At 51.5% G+C, this 17935-nt stretch overlaps 2 protein-coding genes across 3 annotated transcripts in view; one reads left to right on the top strand and one right to left on the bottom strand.

Moving 5' to 3' along the window:
* Nucleotides 1-17935, bottom strand: part of Atg1 (serine/threonine-protein kinase unc-51-like protein Atg1) — a 139076-nt gene that overhangs the window by 100265 nt on the left and 20876 nt on the right. For both annotated transcript variants that reach the window (XM_077655073.1, XM_077655074.1), the window contains exon 2: nt 3271-3363. In XM_077655073.1, the coding sequence (XP_077511199.1) occupies nt 3271-3363 (93 nt within the window). The remainder of the gene's footprint in view (nt 1-3270; nt 3364-17935) is intronic.
* Nucleotides 7224-10358, top strand: LOC144118554 (uncharacterized). The gene is made up of 3 exons (XM_077651463.1): nt 7224-7293; nt 8065-8262; nt 9654-10358. Exons 1-3 carry the CDS (start codon nt 7224-7226, stop codon nt 10139-10141), a joined length of 756 nt encoding a protein of 251 aa, XP_077507589.1. The 3' UTR covers nt 10142-10358.

The following is a 17935-nucleotide window of genomic DNA, read 5'->3' as shown; positions in this document are numbered from 1 at the left end:
AACGCGAGGAATCTCTAAAAGTCGAAGGTGCAACTACTTTTCCCGCGATCTGTCGTCGCTCATACGCGAACCGTTCTCACCAGCTCTAGGGCCACCACCGTTTTCGATGCTACAGAGTTATAGCATAGCGCGATCCGCTACCATGATACGCTCCCTCGTGTCGCCAGTGCGCATGCGCAGATCGCCCAGAGGGCGCTAGATGACGCCACGTGCCTGCGACGGGACCAACCAGCGCGCAGGCACTGGCGACGCGCTGTAGCGGATCGCGCTATGCTGTAACTCTCTACTACAGACTACGGTATGTACTCGACCACGGCAGAAAGGAAACGGTAGTCCACTAGTTTCGCAGCCGTTGTTTCGTGCAACCGCCGCAAATATCGGGCAACGATCCGTCCCGGGAAATTGTGAATAAGAGTGCCGATGACCATATATGCCCATGGCAGTTCGCTCCCGCACCGCTTGCACCCCTAGTCCTTACGTCCTGTCCCCTCGCGCTACCTTCCCTTGAACATGATTCCATTTTTTTTAAACTAACGCTCGTGTTAGTTAACGAAGACCAGCCGCGGTAACAGCAGTTCAAAAAAAAAAAGAAGGAAAGGTTCCTTTGCTCTGTTTCTTTCAATCATCTACTCAAGGCCCTCCGTTCAAACGCACTGCCTGGAAAAAAACGTCTTGCTCGAGGACGCCGCGGTTGGCGCGAAATCCCACCAGGCGCCGCCACCGTGCACTCGAAGAGTTCGTATAGCAACAGTCCGCGCAGACATGTAGAATGGTATTTTTTTTTTTACATTCCAGTCGCACAAAACAGCCGGTTTTTAATTCCCAATAGAGACGGCCCCAATACTTGAAACAACAATGGGCTATATTTCCGTTCTCCGATAAGCGCCGATCTACGTTTCCATTTCATAAGCACAGACGCAGCCTATGTCCTGCCGATTTCACGCGCGGTGCAGCCCGCTGACGTCGCTTCCAACTCAAACGTCGGTTAAGTAGTGACCTATTCAGGTCCAGCTACGTGCGAGACACAGGCCTGAGCAGAGACGCCGTACGCGTTGTCAGCTTCGACACACCGCTCCCCCGCATGAGCGCAATTTTTCTAGACCCCCCTCAATCAAGCAAACGCTATTGGTGCGGATATATATATATATATATATATATATATATATATATATATATATATATATATATATATATATATATATATATATATATATATATATATATATATATATATATATATATATATATATACCACCGCAGAGGCGCAAAGTTGCGTATTACACTGCAATTCACGCATCGCTTCACTGGGGGCCGGCTGTCGTTCGCTGCACGCAACAGCCGGGCGCGTCGGCAGCAGCCGAGCCTGGCGCGCGACCAAGCGAGCATGAAACAGACACCACGGAGCATAGACAATCAAACGAGGAGGCAATGCCGAGAGAGGGCAGATTCGTGCGGCAGCAGACACAATGTGCTTCGTAGTTGCATAAGGAGTCCGTCGCGCGGCGCCCATTCGCAGCCGGAGATAACGGCACGCTGCCGCCGCCGCCGCCGTGTCGCGACCTGCGGACTCCCCTTACTTCTTGCCGCTTCCTGCCAGAGAGCGCTAAAGCAGGAAAGGAGGAGGAAGAAACAACTACCTCGGAGTCTAAAAAAACGATTTCCAAGTAGCAACGAACGTGCAGCTGCTGGCAAGCTACCCACGCGAAAGCAGACTGCACGCTCTGAAGGCGACTGCCGCAAACTTTAACCGGAAAATAAAAAAATAAAGAAGGAAAAGAAGAAACCTCTCGCGCACGCTCGCTCCAGGTTCTTATTTCAGCGCAGTGGGGGTAAATGAGTGCGCCTTCCGCGTATTGGAGCACGCCGTGACAGTTAACGTTCCTGGACTGGGGCGAACCTCGCGCTGCGTGTAGGAAGTTTTGGGCCCTCTTCGTTTTTCAGTTCCTTAATTGTAGACAGTCACCGTTAAAAAAAGCCGAACTAATAACCAGCATCGAAAGACGCTTCCAACCCCCTGTCCATTCCGTTCTAGTGCCAGAGATGAAGCCGAGAGGGTCCAACCACCGAGAGGTGTCTGCCCATCGTTCCATAATCAGTGGCGGGTACTGAAGTCGGCACACAGTTAAAGTGGCCTTTAACGTATACTTTTTGCGACCACGGCGCCACGGCGTTGGGGATCGGTCCGCGTGGCTCTAAGTTGGTGACCGCACAAAGGACGGCATATGATAAACGCCAACGCAGGACACAACACTCCAAGCCGCTTGCCGTCACCAGACACATAACAATAGCTAAAAGCTCGTACTGTGTCCGGGACACTTTCCTGCTTTCACTTTACTCAACTACAGGGTGCTGCCACGCGCAATAGCGCGCTCTTCGATCGCGGCAAACTCCCACGTAAAATAATTAGGCTTACGAGAGAAACTGAACAGCCACAGCCCGAGGGTATGTGTGCTGTATATACCTGGGGATGCCGCTAACCTGAACCAGGCTACAACGCGACAGCTCAGGAAGAAATCTGCTCATGGGCACGCGCCAAGGCGAAGAATTTTTTTGTGTTCGTTTTTTGGGTTCACGTGTAACGGTATTTCTTTTTATTTGTGCTCTGGCCATTTTCGAGTTAAAATAAGAATACTAGTGACGTTTTTTTTTTTTTCAATAGCAAAAGCCAGCTGCGATTCCGCGCTTGTACAGTACGCTTTTTCCCGTGTACGCGCGCTGTTCAAGGCTTGCCCAAATCGCAGACTTAATCAGCTATGACTGACCACAGGACCGGTCGGGCTTACGTGACGAGCGGAAAACCCAAAGATACACTCCGAAAAACATCAGAACATTTTTTTTTCTCCCACGAACGGCCTCAGCATATAGGAGGACGGAACGTGTTTACCTGCCGCAGTTTAGGAAGCCCCAATCGGCTCGCGATGGGAGCACAGCTACACAAATAATTGAAAAGAAAACAAAAAAAAGCGGCTACTCGGGAAGACCCCGCCTTCGAGAACCTTCCGAGCGCAAGGTCCCAAAGATCCGTAACGAATGCACGGCGCATACATGCACACCGTGAAACGAGCCAGCACGTACCCGCCGATAGCCGGCAGTGGCAGTTCTGCGAGCACAACGCGGGAGCCAGCCAAGCAGCGGTAATGAAGGAGCGAAGAAAAGAGAAAAAGGCGCCTCCCTTAATTCCATTTTGTTAGTTTGTTTTTTCTCCCCTCCCCAAATGGAATAAGCGACACAAGAGAAGGGTTCAGGCGTGGACAGAGCGCCGCCACTTGCCTTGAGAATGTTGATTTCCTTGCCGAGGAGATTCTGAGACTTTGCCAGGTTCTTCTTGGTGATGCTCTTGATGGCCACCGGCAGCTCCGGTTTCTGCGAGAGAGAAGAAAAAAATAAAATAAATGAACGGTCAGCTAGCCCGCGCTGCTGCTGCTCGAAAGGCCAAACGTTCAAATTAATGGCTGTCGATCGCGACCGCTAACGAGATTCGCCTCGGGGCAGCCTATTTTCGGGGCTATAGAGAGAAGGTCGCGCAAGTTGGGCGACATTGATGGGAGCTTCGTGACGAGTGGCCCGCAGCACGGGCTAGCGCGGGAGCTGGCTGTTACAGTTGGCTCGGACCGCGCCTTTTTCTGGCCGCCTCTGCTGGCAGCGCTTGCCAAGCCACCTATCTCGGAAGCGGCGGCGCGTCTGTACACAGCGCAACTGATGGTACAGCAATGACGACGAGGCTGCGGGACTTTTGCGCCCTATAGAGGGGCAGATGCTACGGAATGCAAGCAGACAGGCACGCTTTCGCCAGGCCCAGAAAACTGCCGATAGATGGTGTAGAGTGCACTGGGTATCACGAGTATTCGAACGCAAACAAGTTCACGGCTTCCAGATGTTGCAGCCAACCCTGCCCAACTCTGGAGAGAAATTCACCCAAAGCGAGCTGTGCGTTTTGTAGAGAGAGGGAGAAAGAGCGAGAGAGAGAGACTAAAGAAAAGAAAAATGGTATTGCATAGACAATCTGTAAGTATTACTGCGAAAAAAAAAAAATGAAACACACATCATGTTTCTTTTCCGTTTCCTTGTTTTTTTTATTTCATTTTATTATTCATACGAAAAAAAAAAAACATGGTCCGCCGTTAATACCTTCACATTTGTGCGCCACGCAAAGACTAACCACCTGGCACACGTACCGCTGTAAGAGCTGGACTTTAATTCAACGCTTGCTTTCTTTTGGCTACCGTGTAAAAATGTGAAAATCTGACGTCTACTGTAAACAGAAACCTGGGGAGTTTTTTTTTTTTTCCTTAAGCCTTGGAGCTTCGCCTGCAGTGCGAGCTCAGAAACACTTAGCAGCGTGGAATGCGGCTTTCAGAGTTCTGAAACGTGGGTGGGCTCAATTCAGACACAACTGACAGGACGCCCCTATATGTTTCGTCGTTGCGTATGTGATCGCTCAATTTGTAGGCCTGCTGGCCGGCTCGTCGCACTCCCCAACAAGTGGTGCTTAGTTTAGAAGCAGGGGCGCCAAAGCTATATCAGCAGTTTTTTTTTTTTTTTCACTTCAAGTGACTGACACAATGTGGGCAAGACACATGAGCACTGAACACTACGCCTGTTACCAAAGTGAAAGTGCTTACCCCGGCCGTTAAGAGGGACAATGCGGTGTGACTGACCAAAGGACTAGCCGCGCTTGCTATACGGACTTTTTCTGCATTATAGCTATAAAGGTTCGAGCCAGCATTTGACATAAAAGAAGAAAACAAGCGCGTCTTAAAACGACGGTAACGGTCAGTCTCCCTCATTTTCGATCAGCGGTAACCTTTTCAATAGAGAGTTATAGCATAGCGCGATCCGCTACCGTGATCCGCTTCCGCGAGGCGCCACTGCGCATGCGCAGATCGCCCTGGGGACGCCAGATGGCGCCACGTGCCCGTCAGCTGCGTGCGCGCCAGCCGCGTGGGGACCCAGCGGTGCCCCGCGGTAGGCGATCACAGTAGCGGACCGCGCTATGATATAACTCTCTAATGGCGCAGGGAGCCAGTACCGTCCCTAAACTGAAAGCAGAGCAGCGCACTACTCGGAGCACGCTTTAATCCCGGACACATGGGACCCGCCCGCAGCGATTCTCCCATTTCTGCCACACGGCAACTACGTCGAAAGAGAGAAAACAAGAGGCAGGATCCTGAAATACAAAACAATGGAAGGCAGAAAAATAAAAATACAGCGGCGTTGGATGCGGCCCCAGTCCCCTTCCCGTCAGCGGGAGCCGAACGCAGGGGGCGGGAAGGGACCCGCTGGCCCCGATCGGTCCGACACGCACCAGTTTGCCCGCGTACACTGCGCCTCGCTCCGATCGGCCGCCCGAGATCCTATGCAGCGATTGCGCACCAACTCGGGCGGCGCCACTGGGAGTCTGGGAGCGAGCACAACAACGACGACCACGATGATGATGATGAGGCCGAACGACGCGACGCAGCGAGGCGAGGAAGGAGCCGCCGAACGAGACAACGCAGCGGGCGCGGTCTACTCCGCCCCGGCGCCTCATACAGAACGCACTTCGTGGACGTTAGGACGGCGCGCCAGCCTAGGCTGCGCCCACTGCCCGCCACTAGACTGCTGGATTGGGGTGGTATCAACCTACCTAATCCACCACAACGCTTAGGAACACTGGAGACAAAACTGAAGCTGGCTGTATCGACTGATCACCGCACTCCACCAACGACAAATACGCTGCTTGCACTGACAACGGAGCTTTTGTGAGATGGGAAAGGTGAAAAACAACAACAAAAAGAAAATTGAACGCATCACCAGGCGTACGCGCGGATCCCTGAGGCTAGGCCACATCACCTTTCACCTCCCGACGGCAATCATGGAGTCCGTCTCGGTGTTCCTGACGTCACGAGTTTCAATCAACAGCAGCAAATTTTTTCGAATGCTGCAATTTTCTCGACAGTCAATGCGTCCTTTCCGGCCGGACAAAACAGCGCCGCGGACAGGAAAAAGCACTATAGAGTCAATTTTCAACATGAACAACAGTCGGGTGCCGATTTCCTCAATGTCCCCGAGGAGCGACGAGATAGAGCGCGGCAGAAAGATAACAGAAATGAGACACAATGATGGACGAATCCGCGCTTCCCACTCTTGTCTCCCGCGCTATCCCATCGCTTGTGACACATCAACTAGCCCAAAGAGGGATGTCGAAAGGAGGGGGTGGGGGGGCGCGTGTCCAGGGATATGAACACTTCTGCCACCCCCCCCCCCCCCTTTCCCTCCCCTCCGCTTTCCTACCCTACAACTCTACCCCTCTTCGGCCGCACCTCTGCTGGCCAACTAAAACAGCCTCCGCAAATAAACTCAGGCCGCGCAACTGCTAAACATAGTTGGCTGAACTTCAGCCTGACTGCACTTCGAAAGTTGCACACGCCGACCTCTGCCCAACCCCTTGATTCGGGAGAGAGAACATAAACAGATCGTACTGCCGGAGCTTCCGCTCTTGGAGAGAACTGCGCTCGAGGACACACAAGAGAGGTGCAGGAAGATATGGGCATGAAGAGAAATTGAGAACAAACCAAAAATTACCTCCCGGACTTTACGCCCTCCCCAAGAGGCAATTAACCCCCGAATGCAGAAATGTAACTTGGCTCGCGCTTCGACTCAACTTCGGCAAGTCGAGTCGAAGCACCAAGGCGGCTTCAGAACGGCCAAGTTGGGTTTCGTGTTTCATAGATGCTCAACCTGACTTGCTTCGTCAAGTTAAGCGCGTGCTTGAAAGCGAGGGCGCATTGCTCGTCTGGGGATGAGAGTATTGAACAATCTATTATAATAATGCCCATTTTGCTCCTATAAAACAACGCATCTCGTTCAGCAGTCATAAACAGGCACTAGGTGTGAGTGACCTGCATAAAATTGCTAACAATAAAAACTACATTTCAGTGCTACCCGCTGCTTCCACTTGATTGACGTTTTTGGCTGGCAACGTGCTCCACATTGAGCCAATCCTAGTTGAGCCATAGCCAGTTTTTCCCATGCTTTTCCTGCTCCCAGCGGAGACCAGCGCCTCAGTTCACGTTCGAGGAAAAGGAATTGTTATTGTGTTTTGTTAACGCACGTCGGCATATATTAGAGTGCAAAAAAACCGATGTGTCGTCGCTGGCAAAAAAAAAAAAAAAACGCCACTTGGAAGGAAATTGCCGGGCTGTTTAACAGCAATCACGGGGTGACCCCAATCAGGTGAAGAAATGCTGGGCCAACCTAAACAAAAGTCGAAGGAAGAGGAAGCGAGGAAAAAGAGAGATCGCCACAAGACAGGTGAGCGCGGCTTGCAGGCCGTTTACAAATGTTTGTTCCTGCATGCTTTGTATGCCATGGATAAGGGCATGATTATTCTACTTGGGTCGGCGTAAGCAGCGTGTACTGGAATGCATAGTTTTTTAGGAACAGTGTGATAACACGTAAATGGGCACGTAATAACGTTTCGGTGCAGTGTACACTGCTTGATTTACAAACGCACATGAATGCAGACTGCGTTAATCGTGTAAATAATGCCCAAGCAGTATCCTGTACAGCCTCCGTAATTTTTAAAAACTACAGAGAATGTTTGCTACATTCAAGTCAGTACGAAGGCATGCGATTTCTGCTGCATAGAAGACTATGATGAGCGGGCAGTGCAGTGGGACGGAGGGCTCGCGCCTGGCCAGCAGCGAACTGACAACGGACGATTTTGCTCGGAGTTGGTACCATTCGCATACTATCGCGCCGCGAAGCCAAATTGGGTGCACCGTAGACCAGACAGTGTCTACACTGGCGACCTTCATGTTCATGAGAAAACTTGCCGCGCTATTGACAGTTGCTTGGTACTATTTAATATCCGGAAGGCTGTACATACAGCTACCTACCTTTACTCATTCCTGGCACTGCTGGGACGGGTGGCACAAAAACGTAGCGAAAACAACACACAGTTGCATGCATTGGTGTGCCTTTGGTTGCTTTTGTGTGGCACTTCATGAACAAAATATTTTAATGGCGCATTGTCTATAAATTAAGAGTAGCTTCACTGTGTGCGGTGTCTTTTCTTTTCAGGAGGAGGGTCAGCTCAATGCACTGTGAGCGCTCAAAGTGAGCAAGTCATTGCTGTTGCCAGCCACATAATGACCAGGGTAGGCAACCAGACTGACTCTGATGGAGGCATCGACCTGCCACCAGTGGCAAGTTTGCCTGTTATAAGATTGTTGCAGCCAATGGTGGATGGAGCAGGCAATGAAGAATTCCGTTATGCAGGTAAAGAAAGCACTTTGCATGTTGTAGAAAAACAGCACTCCTCTCTTTATATTCCTTTGATGACAACGGCAGCGTGTACTGTCAATTGACGCTGTTTCAATGTTTTTTATTGCCTTGAACCTGCTATGAGGACTGTACAGTTCATCTACAACAAATTATAAAAATCTCATTTAATACAACACTGTGGAAAGCTGCTCTACATGTGGTTGGCTGAATGTTTGTGCAGATAAAGGCTGCATTGGTTGACAGTGCGAAAGGATGACCTGCTCCAAGCTGCATGTAGTTGGACAGCACTCTGAAGGCATTTTGACTTGACGGCTTATATTCATGTGAGTGGTATGATGTGTTCCTGTAGCGGAAGGCGAGGAGTTGGTTAACCGTCGGACACCGAGGGAGCAAGCATTCAGTGCTGCAACCTGAACTGCATTCATTATGACATTCTCTCCTGATGATGTTTTTGAGTCTTGTTTGCCATTCCTGCCTCACTTTAAACGAATGCCAACTTTAATGCAGTTTCATTATGCATGCACTCCTTCACATAAATTTTCATATTTCTGTGTACTTGTACATGATGGTGCTCCAGGGATAAGGTAACAACATTCTTGTTGTGAATAATGGTGCAGCTTGCCTATATGTATTGCTCAAAGCCTTTTCGAATTTGGCTGCTAGTTTCAAGGAAATTGTGCAATGCAGAGGTTTCACTCGAAGCGCATGTTTTCTGTAGCCCTCAGGCTCAGGCTGCAGTATTTGTCACCTTTCTTGTATGCCTCACCTTGGCATTGGTGTCGCATATATGCGGCCAAGCAAGCAGGTAGGCATTACAAGGAAACCTTTGCAAAAAAAATGAAAGTGGAATAGCTCAGCTACTCCAGGATATACAAAGTGAAAGCTGTCGGCGTCCATTGGCATTGACAAAGTTCTAGACGCTGATGATTTTGAAGAAAGGAAGGGCATATAACTGGCTCCCTGGGCCAGAGGACACGCATGAGTACAAACTAGCAAATATACTAAAATTGAAAAGAAACCCATTGAATGAGCAAAAAAGCTGCAGGTGCAGAGTTAGAGGATAACCACATGTGTAAAACTCGGGGCCTGCGTGACTATCACTACTGTATCAGCAGAAAAAAATAAAGTGAGGTCATCAGGCATAATTCAGAGTGAAAGGTGAGGAATATGGCAGAACAAAACAGAATGACTAAACTGGGGCCCCCAGAAACAACGGCAGCTATTTGGCGCCGAGAAGGGCAAGTGGTGCCTTATATAAGAACATTATAAAGCTTTCGTTATGTCTCTTCACCAATTGACCCAACAATCTGTGCTGTTGAGGCAGACAGCTAATGTGTTGTAAGCTTAGATTTGTCCAACTAATTTTTACCTTTTCTTTATTACAGAAGACGACTGGGAACCTCCGCTCGTGGATGAGCCGCAGTCACCAGCGGCTGCTGTTGGTAAGAGTGGGGCAACTCCAGAAGCAATTGAGCAGGAGAGCAATCTCTTTTTTCCTGCTGTGCAACCTGCTGATGCTTCCAGCACAGCTGCAGCAGGCTGCAGCAGTGCTACAGCTGCTTCTGGAGCTGCCGCTGGTCCCACTACTGCTGAAGCAGTGGCCACTGGTGACGCTGGCAGGGCTCCAAGAGGGCGGATGGCCCTTTTAGAAAGGTCTCTGGCAGATGAGAACGACTATAGAGCGGCCTTACTGCGCGAAGAGCATGGACTGCGTCTTCAGCTGATGCGAGAGGACCACAACAGTATTCTGCAAGAGCGGCAGGAGAAAAAACTCCTTGATATCCAGAAAAAAAAATTGGAATTGGAAATCTTAGAAATTGAAAAACAAATCAAACTTGAACAGCTTCGTAGGCTGCGAGAGGCACCAGAATAAACGGTGCCTATGACTGAATGAAACTGGAATGCAGTGTGAATGCTTGCACAAATATTATGTGGCAAATCCACATAACTACACTTCATTTGCACATGTACCGTTTTAAGCACATGACTCGGTGGGAACAGACATACAGCCCCGTCACCACCTTGCATGCAAGTCTGACAAGCTATCGCATAGCAGGAGGCAGGTAGGATGGTTGCGTGGTACTTATGCTGCTATGGCTATATGGATCTTTGTATGCAAACATCAATTTATTCATAGAAATACGCATTGCTGTATGCTACAAATATGGCTGCTCTAGGAAGGAAAAACCTCCCCTGGCATTGCTTGCAAAACCAACCAGTAGAGAAAATTGCAGGCCACATTGTTAATGTTTCCATGTATAAAAAGTCAACAATATTGGCTCACGCAAGTCAACACCACATAAATGCTCAAAGGCCAACACCGCTCTCTACTCCTTCCATTATCTTTGCTGTCTCGTCTAACCTAAACCCTCGCAGCTAGTGCCTCCTACTCAAGAACCGAAACCGTTAAAGAATGCGATTCCTCCTATGCTGTCTACAAGGTGGGCCCATAGCTTGAGTCAATACAATGCCACAGCCTCCCGCTTTGCTGAAGTAATCTATTGCTTCAAAAATATGGCCACCACATTCCTGTGACAAGCCGCACTAGGCATGACAAAAAAGACTATAAAGAAGCATGCATCAAAAAAACACTTGCTGATGGCACCCACGTTCTGCTATTTCGAACCCCGCCAAACCATGTAACAATTTCAAAACATGCCAGTTCTCGATGAGTGGAATCAGCACAGTTCCAAGAAGGCCGGCTCAAATGCAAAGCCAGATTTAAGCTGTGACAGCCAACCAGTAACTGCATGTACAAATCAAAAGAACCGCTAGTCCAAGTGTTTGCATGTAAAAGATTTCACTACAACACTTGCGAGCTAGAAGTAGCTACCTAGTCATATCACAAACCATTCATTGAACCCACAAAACAAAAAGTTGCAAACACTACTGGGGTCATAAATTATCTTTCAGTGGTCCACCATGACTGCGGCAGCAAGGCGTTCCCAAACATCAGTAGTGCCCGCACACAATGATCTCGACTAACTGTTGGTGTTGGCTCATGACGACTCACTTTATGATCTAGGGTTTGTATTCAGCCATGCAAAGCAAGGCACCTAACAAACACCAGGTGCATTTGGCTCGAGAACAATGAATATTGAGTGCAACTGCTCGCAGACAGATTGTGTAGCCTTAGCAAGAGTTACAGGAGTTCTATGTACGACCATGACCTTTACACTTGGAAATTAAAAATGCTCACAGGTCACACACTGTAGGTTGGTATGTTTCACCATGACACAACAATGCCTGGAATCCTCTCCGCACATATGCTGCTTCTTTCGCTTCTTTCTCTGTGCCAGTTACTGCCCGTTATGCAACTTTGTTGTAAGAGATTGAGCTGGACGAGGCATGTGGATCATGTCAGGAAGCCCATTTCAGACCTAAAGAATCGACCTTTTGCACCATACTATGACAACAACCAACTCCCACTTTGAACAGAGACGAGAGAGAGCGACAATGCACAACAAACCACTCGAGCATCGTTCCTTGAAAAGAAGGCTCCAGTGTGACAGCTGAAGGTTCGACCGTTCTACACCATCTTGAAAGCAAACCAAATGAAAAGAATACACTCATGTTTTTTTTTACCTCAATACAGCAAAAAAAAAGTGAGAAATTTAATAACTGATTCATAACACACCTCTGTTGGCAAGCCAGAAAACAAAACTTCGCAGTGATCTGGAATTTCATCATTGTAGGCAATTGGGAACGTCTCGTTTTGTTGTAAAAGGGATATTTGAAATTAATGATTGTGCAATGGGTTTTCCGGGCAGAAAGTACAAAGCGCAGAACAGCGTTCACAGACAGTCAACGGTTCCAGCAGCACCAACCCGAAGCACGCGCTTGCCGAGAGCAGTCCCGCTGCCACATGGGCACTTCTTTGTCATTGCAATTGTGACATAAAAACAAATTTATACTCAACACATGGAAGACATGCAAGAGCCCAATCTTGAAGTGCAAGCCGGGTGAAAGTAGAAAAGACGAAGTAACAGAACTACTTGCTGTGAGGAACCTGAATTCCATGCCGCTACCAAAGCAGCCACACAAATGTTTGCTCTGTGGAAAGGTGCACAAGCCCTGCGACTGCTCCACCTAAGGCCTAACTGCTGTACTTTACCAAATCTGGTAATTTTTCACATGCGTGTAAGCAAAGCCGCCAAGGCAGCAGCTCTTAAACAAATGAACTGAGCGCCATTAAGACCCTCAGCAGCAGGGTCAACAAGAGCTTTTCTGGTATTCGCCTCTGCAAGATCAATACAGCGTTCTTGAAAAATAGCATTTGAAATAGAACACTATAGCAAGAAATCCAGAACCTAGAAGTGGAAGAGTAGCAGTTTGTTAATGCAACAAGCTCGCAACTTAAAAGCTTCCGAAGCTGAGAAAAAATTCTAGTGTAAAGGGGTGCATTCGCAGTGAAGGTCTGCGGTCGTAGATCAGAGAGCGTCATGATGAGCACACTCTCAGGAGTCACTCAGGATCCCCAGCTGCACTTCGTCGACCTCTTCGTCCCGCCGCTTGAACTGCTGCTAGTCGTTCCCATTGCTCTAACATTTCTTTAGTTCCTGCACAAAAGTTGGGATACGGGTAGCATGAGCAAGTGCGCATTATAAACATGCTTTATTCAAAATGCATGGGTCAGTGTTGAGGACTGTGCATTTCTTACCTATGTGAAGCTCTTCTGGATGAGCACCCGTCGTGCCTGCATTCCCGACAAGCTGTCGCTGACACCATCAACAGGTGGCAGGTGCTCTGGCCGCCTCGCTGCTGTCGTGCTGGTGCGAGCCGGTGGAGCGTCCTGGATGGGAGCGCTTTCAATAGGAGGCTGTGGCTCCTTCATCAAACATGCAAAGTTCTGCAGGGCTGCACACGCTGTGATGATCACTGCAGCTTGTTTCGGCTTGTGCTGGAGCCCCATATCCAGACAAGGGAAGAGGCGCTTCCAGACACCGAATGTCCTTTCGACCACATTCCGTGTCTTTATGTGGGCTTTTTGGCACCTGCACATATAAAGGAATACTGCGTTGATTTAATGCCACAGCACGAAAGTGTGGTCAAGCTTTGTCAACTTTGTCATGCACTGTCATTGAAAACATTAACTAACCTTCCTTGCGGTGAATTTGCACAGTGATTGCGTGGTAATATAGCGCCTAGAATGTAGTGCTACTCTTCATGGAGCATGGAGAACGAAGCTACCCTCTTCATGGAGTACAAAGCTACATTATAAAGCAGTACTAAAACAAAATGCTGGGCCTCGATCGCATATTCCGAAGAGACACATTTCGCTATGTGGGACGCCGTAGTGAAAGGCTCCGGAAATTTCTACCACCTGGGGTTCTTCAGCGTGCACCGAAGTCGCACAGTACACAGGCCTCCAGCATTTCGCCTCGATCGAAATGTGAACGCCGCGGCCGGGATCGAACCCGCGTCTTTCGGGCAAGTAATGTTGTGACTGTACGTTCGTAGCACCGCGGGGAAATAAATAAAATGACAGCACGTACACGACGCGAACGAATACGAATGAGCTGAACAGTGGTAACTGTTCAGAGAATTTCAATTTTCATTGCTCACCTGCACATTGATGGAGAAATAGCCTTTGCGGTTCCGGTAGACTTCCGAATCTGCACCACCCGGGCTGTTGATGCGGACATGCGTGCAATCCATGCAGCCGGTCACACCAGGGAATTCACCGATCTCATAAAAGTCCCGCATCAGCTTTTCAAACTGCGAGACAGCTGGAAACTGCACCAGCATCGGGCGCAGGTGCTTGGCAATCAGCAAGGTGACCTTGCCAACTGCGCGGCACACCGTGGGCTGCGAAATCCGCACCAGATCCCCGGTGACGGTTTGGAAAGTACCGGCCCCATAAAACCTCAAAGCCAGGAGTAGCTGCAGCATCGGAGGAACAGGCTGTCCCCTGTTGTCTGGACTTTCACGCAGGGGCAACACGGTGAGCAGCTCCCGCACGGCGTTCTTGGAGAACCGATACCGGGCGAGGAACTGCTCGTCGTCGTAGTGCTCCATGGGGTTCCCTCGATCTCGTAACGCTGGCCGTGGAATCTTCGGCAACGAATGGCCTCAGAAAATACTACGTCCATGGCGTGGCAAGCGAACTCGAACGCAGCTACCCTCCGCGCGACGTCCGATCGGTAGGTGGCCATGTTGGAAAATACAACGAAGTCAGCTTCAAGCAAGCTCCTCAGCCGACTTGAAGTTGGACCGCACTAGGATCGAGCCAAGCCGGTTGCAAGTCGCACTTCAAGCCGAGTTTGGTTTATGAAACACGATGGAGCTCACTTGAGACCGATGGAAGTTAAGTTCGAGCCAAGTTACATTTCTGCATTCGGGGGTAAGTGAGAGCGGGAGCTGCATTGCAGTTAACATCGAAAGGGGAATGGGGGGGGGGGGGGGGGGGGGGGGGATAGCACGACTTCCGTAGGAGCGCACAATTTATAAGGCTCAATAATGGCGCCTGTACGCCGCTCCGTGTTTCGTCACTGCCTCAAGTGCTTACAAAGAAAGCTCACGTTTTAGCACCGGCGCGCGCCGATAACAGCGACATATGGGGCCTCGCTGCGAACCCATGGCCAAAATCGCGCCACTGCCGCCAACAACAGATACAAGGTCACGTTCATTCACGTGGCGTCTCGCAAGAAGCGGTGTGCGTTGAAGAGGGGGAGCTGGCTCCGCTCACATGCACCTGCCTCCGCATTCGTCACCCTACGCACGCATTCGTCGCGCACCAGTTCAAAGGAGGGGGGGGGGGGGGGGGCAGTGGATGCCTCCGCGTGAACCGAAGTAGAAAAAAAATGAGAAAGAGGAACAAATCTCCCACATCTAGAGCAGCGCGCGTGGCGCAGAAGCGTAACAATCGACTCGCAAGGCCGACGGGAGGGGGGGGGGGGGGGGGGGGCGTGGGTGGTGGCCTCTGTATCGCGAAAAGCGCCCGCACGTCGTTGGCACCGAAGCCGGGCCAAACAGCGCGGCGCCTCCGAATGCTGTAAATGCAGCCAAGAGGAGGGCGGCTTTTGATACACTTCCTCTGCAGCTCTCCCTTTCATGCGTTGTCCCGGCAGGGGAGGGAAGGAAGACGCCAGGCCAGACACGACACGGCCGCCTAGTGTTGCCGGAGCCAGCGACACCCATCTCCTCCTCTTCGATGAAGGAGAGAAAGAGTAAAAGAAATGACGGCCCAGAAACAGGCGCCGTCACATCAGAGACGCGCGTACCGTTACCGTCGAGAAGCGCAGACACGTAAAGAACGGGACGCCGCAAAGAGGGAACGTCCGCGCCCCGCACATGCGAGCAGCCTGGCAACCTCAGAGAAACGATGACCAGCGCAGCGCATGCGGAGCATTGTGCGCACCACCGGTGGAACGTGATGCGTCGCGCGGTGCAGAAAAACAGCGGACAGATTTCAACGACACGGTGCACAAGAATGAAGCCGTTAACGGCGTACCTGTCTCGCAATGCAGAGTGCAGTTGCAAACCCGAGCACGTGTTAATACTATACGCTGCAGTGCAAGGCTACAATGCCGATTTACGACGCCGGGCGACGCGGACCAAGACCGCTGGCGCGGGGTCTCGTTCGGGCACCAGACGCGTCGGTCTTGACACAGCTACGACCACCCAGAACAGCCGTCTGCAGTCCATAGACGTCATCAGCTTCCAACGGGTGGATGCGCATGTCTTTCGTTCCAACCCGGTGGAAACGTACTACAGCACGAAAGGAGAAGCTACGCTACAGAACGAGCCCAAGTTCACCGGAGAGCTTGTCTGCGCAGTATGTTACCTGCGCGGCTGTTAGCACGGGAATTCTGCGTAGGCCACGCGTGCCCATGCTCACAACAACGAGACGGTGGAGCCTCAGTTCGGCGATGGGCGCGTTTCCCTCTCCCGCGAAGCACAGAACGGGACTGCAGGTGATTCCCTCGCGCGTCCGAAAGCACAGCTCCGGGCCCCGGTGAAAGCGAGAGTGCACGGTGACACCCGTTTCTTCGGCCGTGAACGAGCCGCGCCTGTCATTCAAAGAGGTGTATACGCAGCGCTGGAAGTTTAGAAGCAACGCGGACGCGCGCAGCCACTGGCGAACACCGGAAGCGGCGGCCCCGGCAGGCCGTAGTATCGCCGGGGGGAGAACTCCGGAAGGCCGACGGGCTCGTAAACAAACGCTACGCAGTGACGGCACACGCGCCGGCGCTGCTTTTGTTCCCCAGGGTGGCGAAACACGAAGGCAGTCTCTTTACGTGCTCCTCTTCGTGAACCTTCGTCCGACGAAGGACAACGCGTGTGCGCCCGCGCTGTCGCAGAACCTTCGTGCTCCGTCTTCCGTACGCCTTTACAGAAAACACGCAATGCTCCGAAACAGTGTCGTGTTGTGTGGGGTTGTACGTCCCGAAGCGACACATGGACTGTGAGGGGCGCCGCTGTGGAGGGCTCCGGATTCATTTACCCCACCTGGGGTTCTTCAACCTGCGGACATCGCAAAGCACACGGGCGTCTGTTGTATTTCGCCTCCATCGAAATCCGGCCGCAGCGGCTGCGGATTCCATCCCGCCACCATGGAATCAACAGCCGAACCCCAAGTCCCCTGCGCCGAATGCTTCCGATCACTTCGGCGCCAGCAATAGCTTTAAGCAAGAGATGATGGAGGGGTTGAGTGAAGACAGAAAGAGCCGCCTTAGCGGAGGGCTCCGGATTAATGTATCGGCCAGCTGGGGTTCACTGACGACGTTCAGCACACGCGCATTTTTGAATTCAGCCTGTAGAGAGACGAAGGCATCGACGGCGTAGTGGTGCCTTCCGCAATGCAAGCAGCGAGTATTCTACCCCGGCGGTGCAAACAAAGGGAAGCCGGACAAGCGGCTCCCGAAATTCCTCTCCCCCACGACAGCGAACGTGATGCGCACGGCGGGAGGCAGCTGGCCGCGCAGACAATGCGGGAAAAGCAGCGCCGAGCTGTTTACATAGCGGCTCTCCACGTCCGGAACTGGCTGCGCAGTGTGCGCTTAACCTTAGTGGCGGCCGTAACAGCACCGCGACGAGATGAACTACACAGTTTCAACTGTGCGCTGTTCGAAATGTAACGCATGCAAGCAGCGCTGGATACTAAACCGCGAGACTTGAAACCGCTACCGCTTTGGTTGCTTGCGCGTGACGAAGCGCCGCGTGTACCTTTCGTTGCCGAGTGTGCGTGCTCTCGTGCAAACCATTTCGAGAGGACGCCACACAAAACGCGCCTTCTCTCCACCAGTCTTTCTGTGCTTGACGGTGATCGCGAGTCCCCAGTGAAGGAGCCAGCAGCAGTGCATGCTCTGTTCTTTACCGTCATTCGTTGCGGGCTTGCCAAACACGTGATCCGACTGTTTCCCTCGGGAGCCGAGGACGACACTGTTCTGCCGTCGTTCGAACCCCCGGGAACTTCCACATGCCTCCCCAACGCAACACCGCTCGACCGACCCCGTGGCACAGTGCGCCTGCTCCGCAAGCACGGGGCGCGCCTGCATGCCGCGGAGCCCCGCTCGCGACGTCACACCGCGCGGGGGGGGGGGGGGGGGGGGGGGGGGGGGGGGGGGGGGACGGAAGCGAAGCAGAGTTTCCGCCGCACCTCCTTCAAGTACCCAGCCTGTCGCTGAATGAAGCACGGAGCAACGCACATCCGCACTGTGTAAAC

Source organism: Amblyomma americanum, chromosome 2 (assembly GCF_052857255.1).
Source record: "Amblyomma americanum isolate KBUSLIRL-KWMA chromosome 2, ASM5285725v1, whole genome shotgun sequence".
NCBI lineage: Eukaryota > Metazoa > Arthropoda > Arachnida > Ixodida > Ixodidae > Amblyomma > Amblyomma americanum.
The sequence above is the reverse complement of the archived record's forward strand: the minus strand, read 5'-3'. Positions and strand labels throughout refer to the sequence as shown.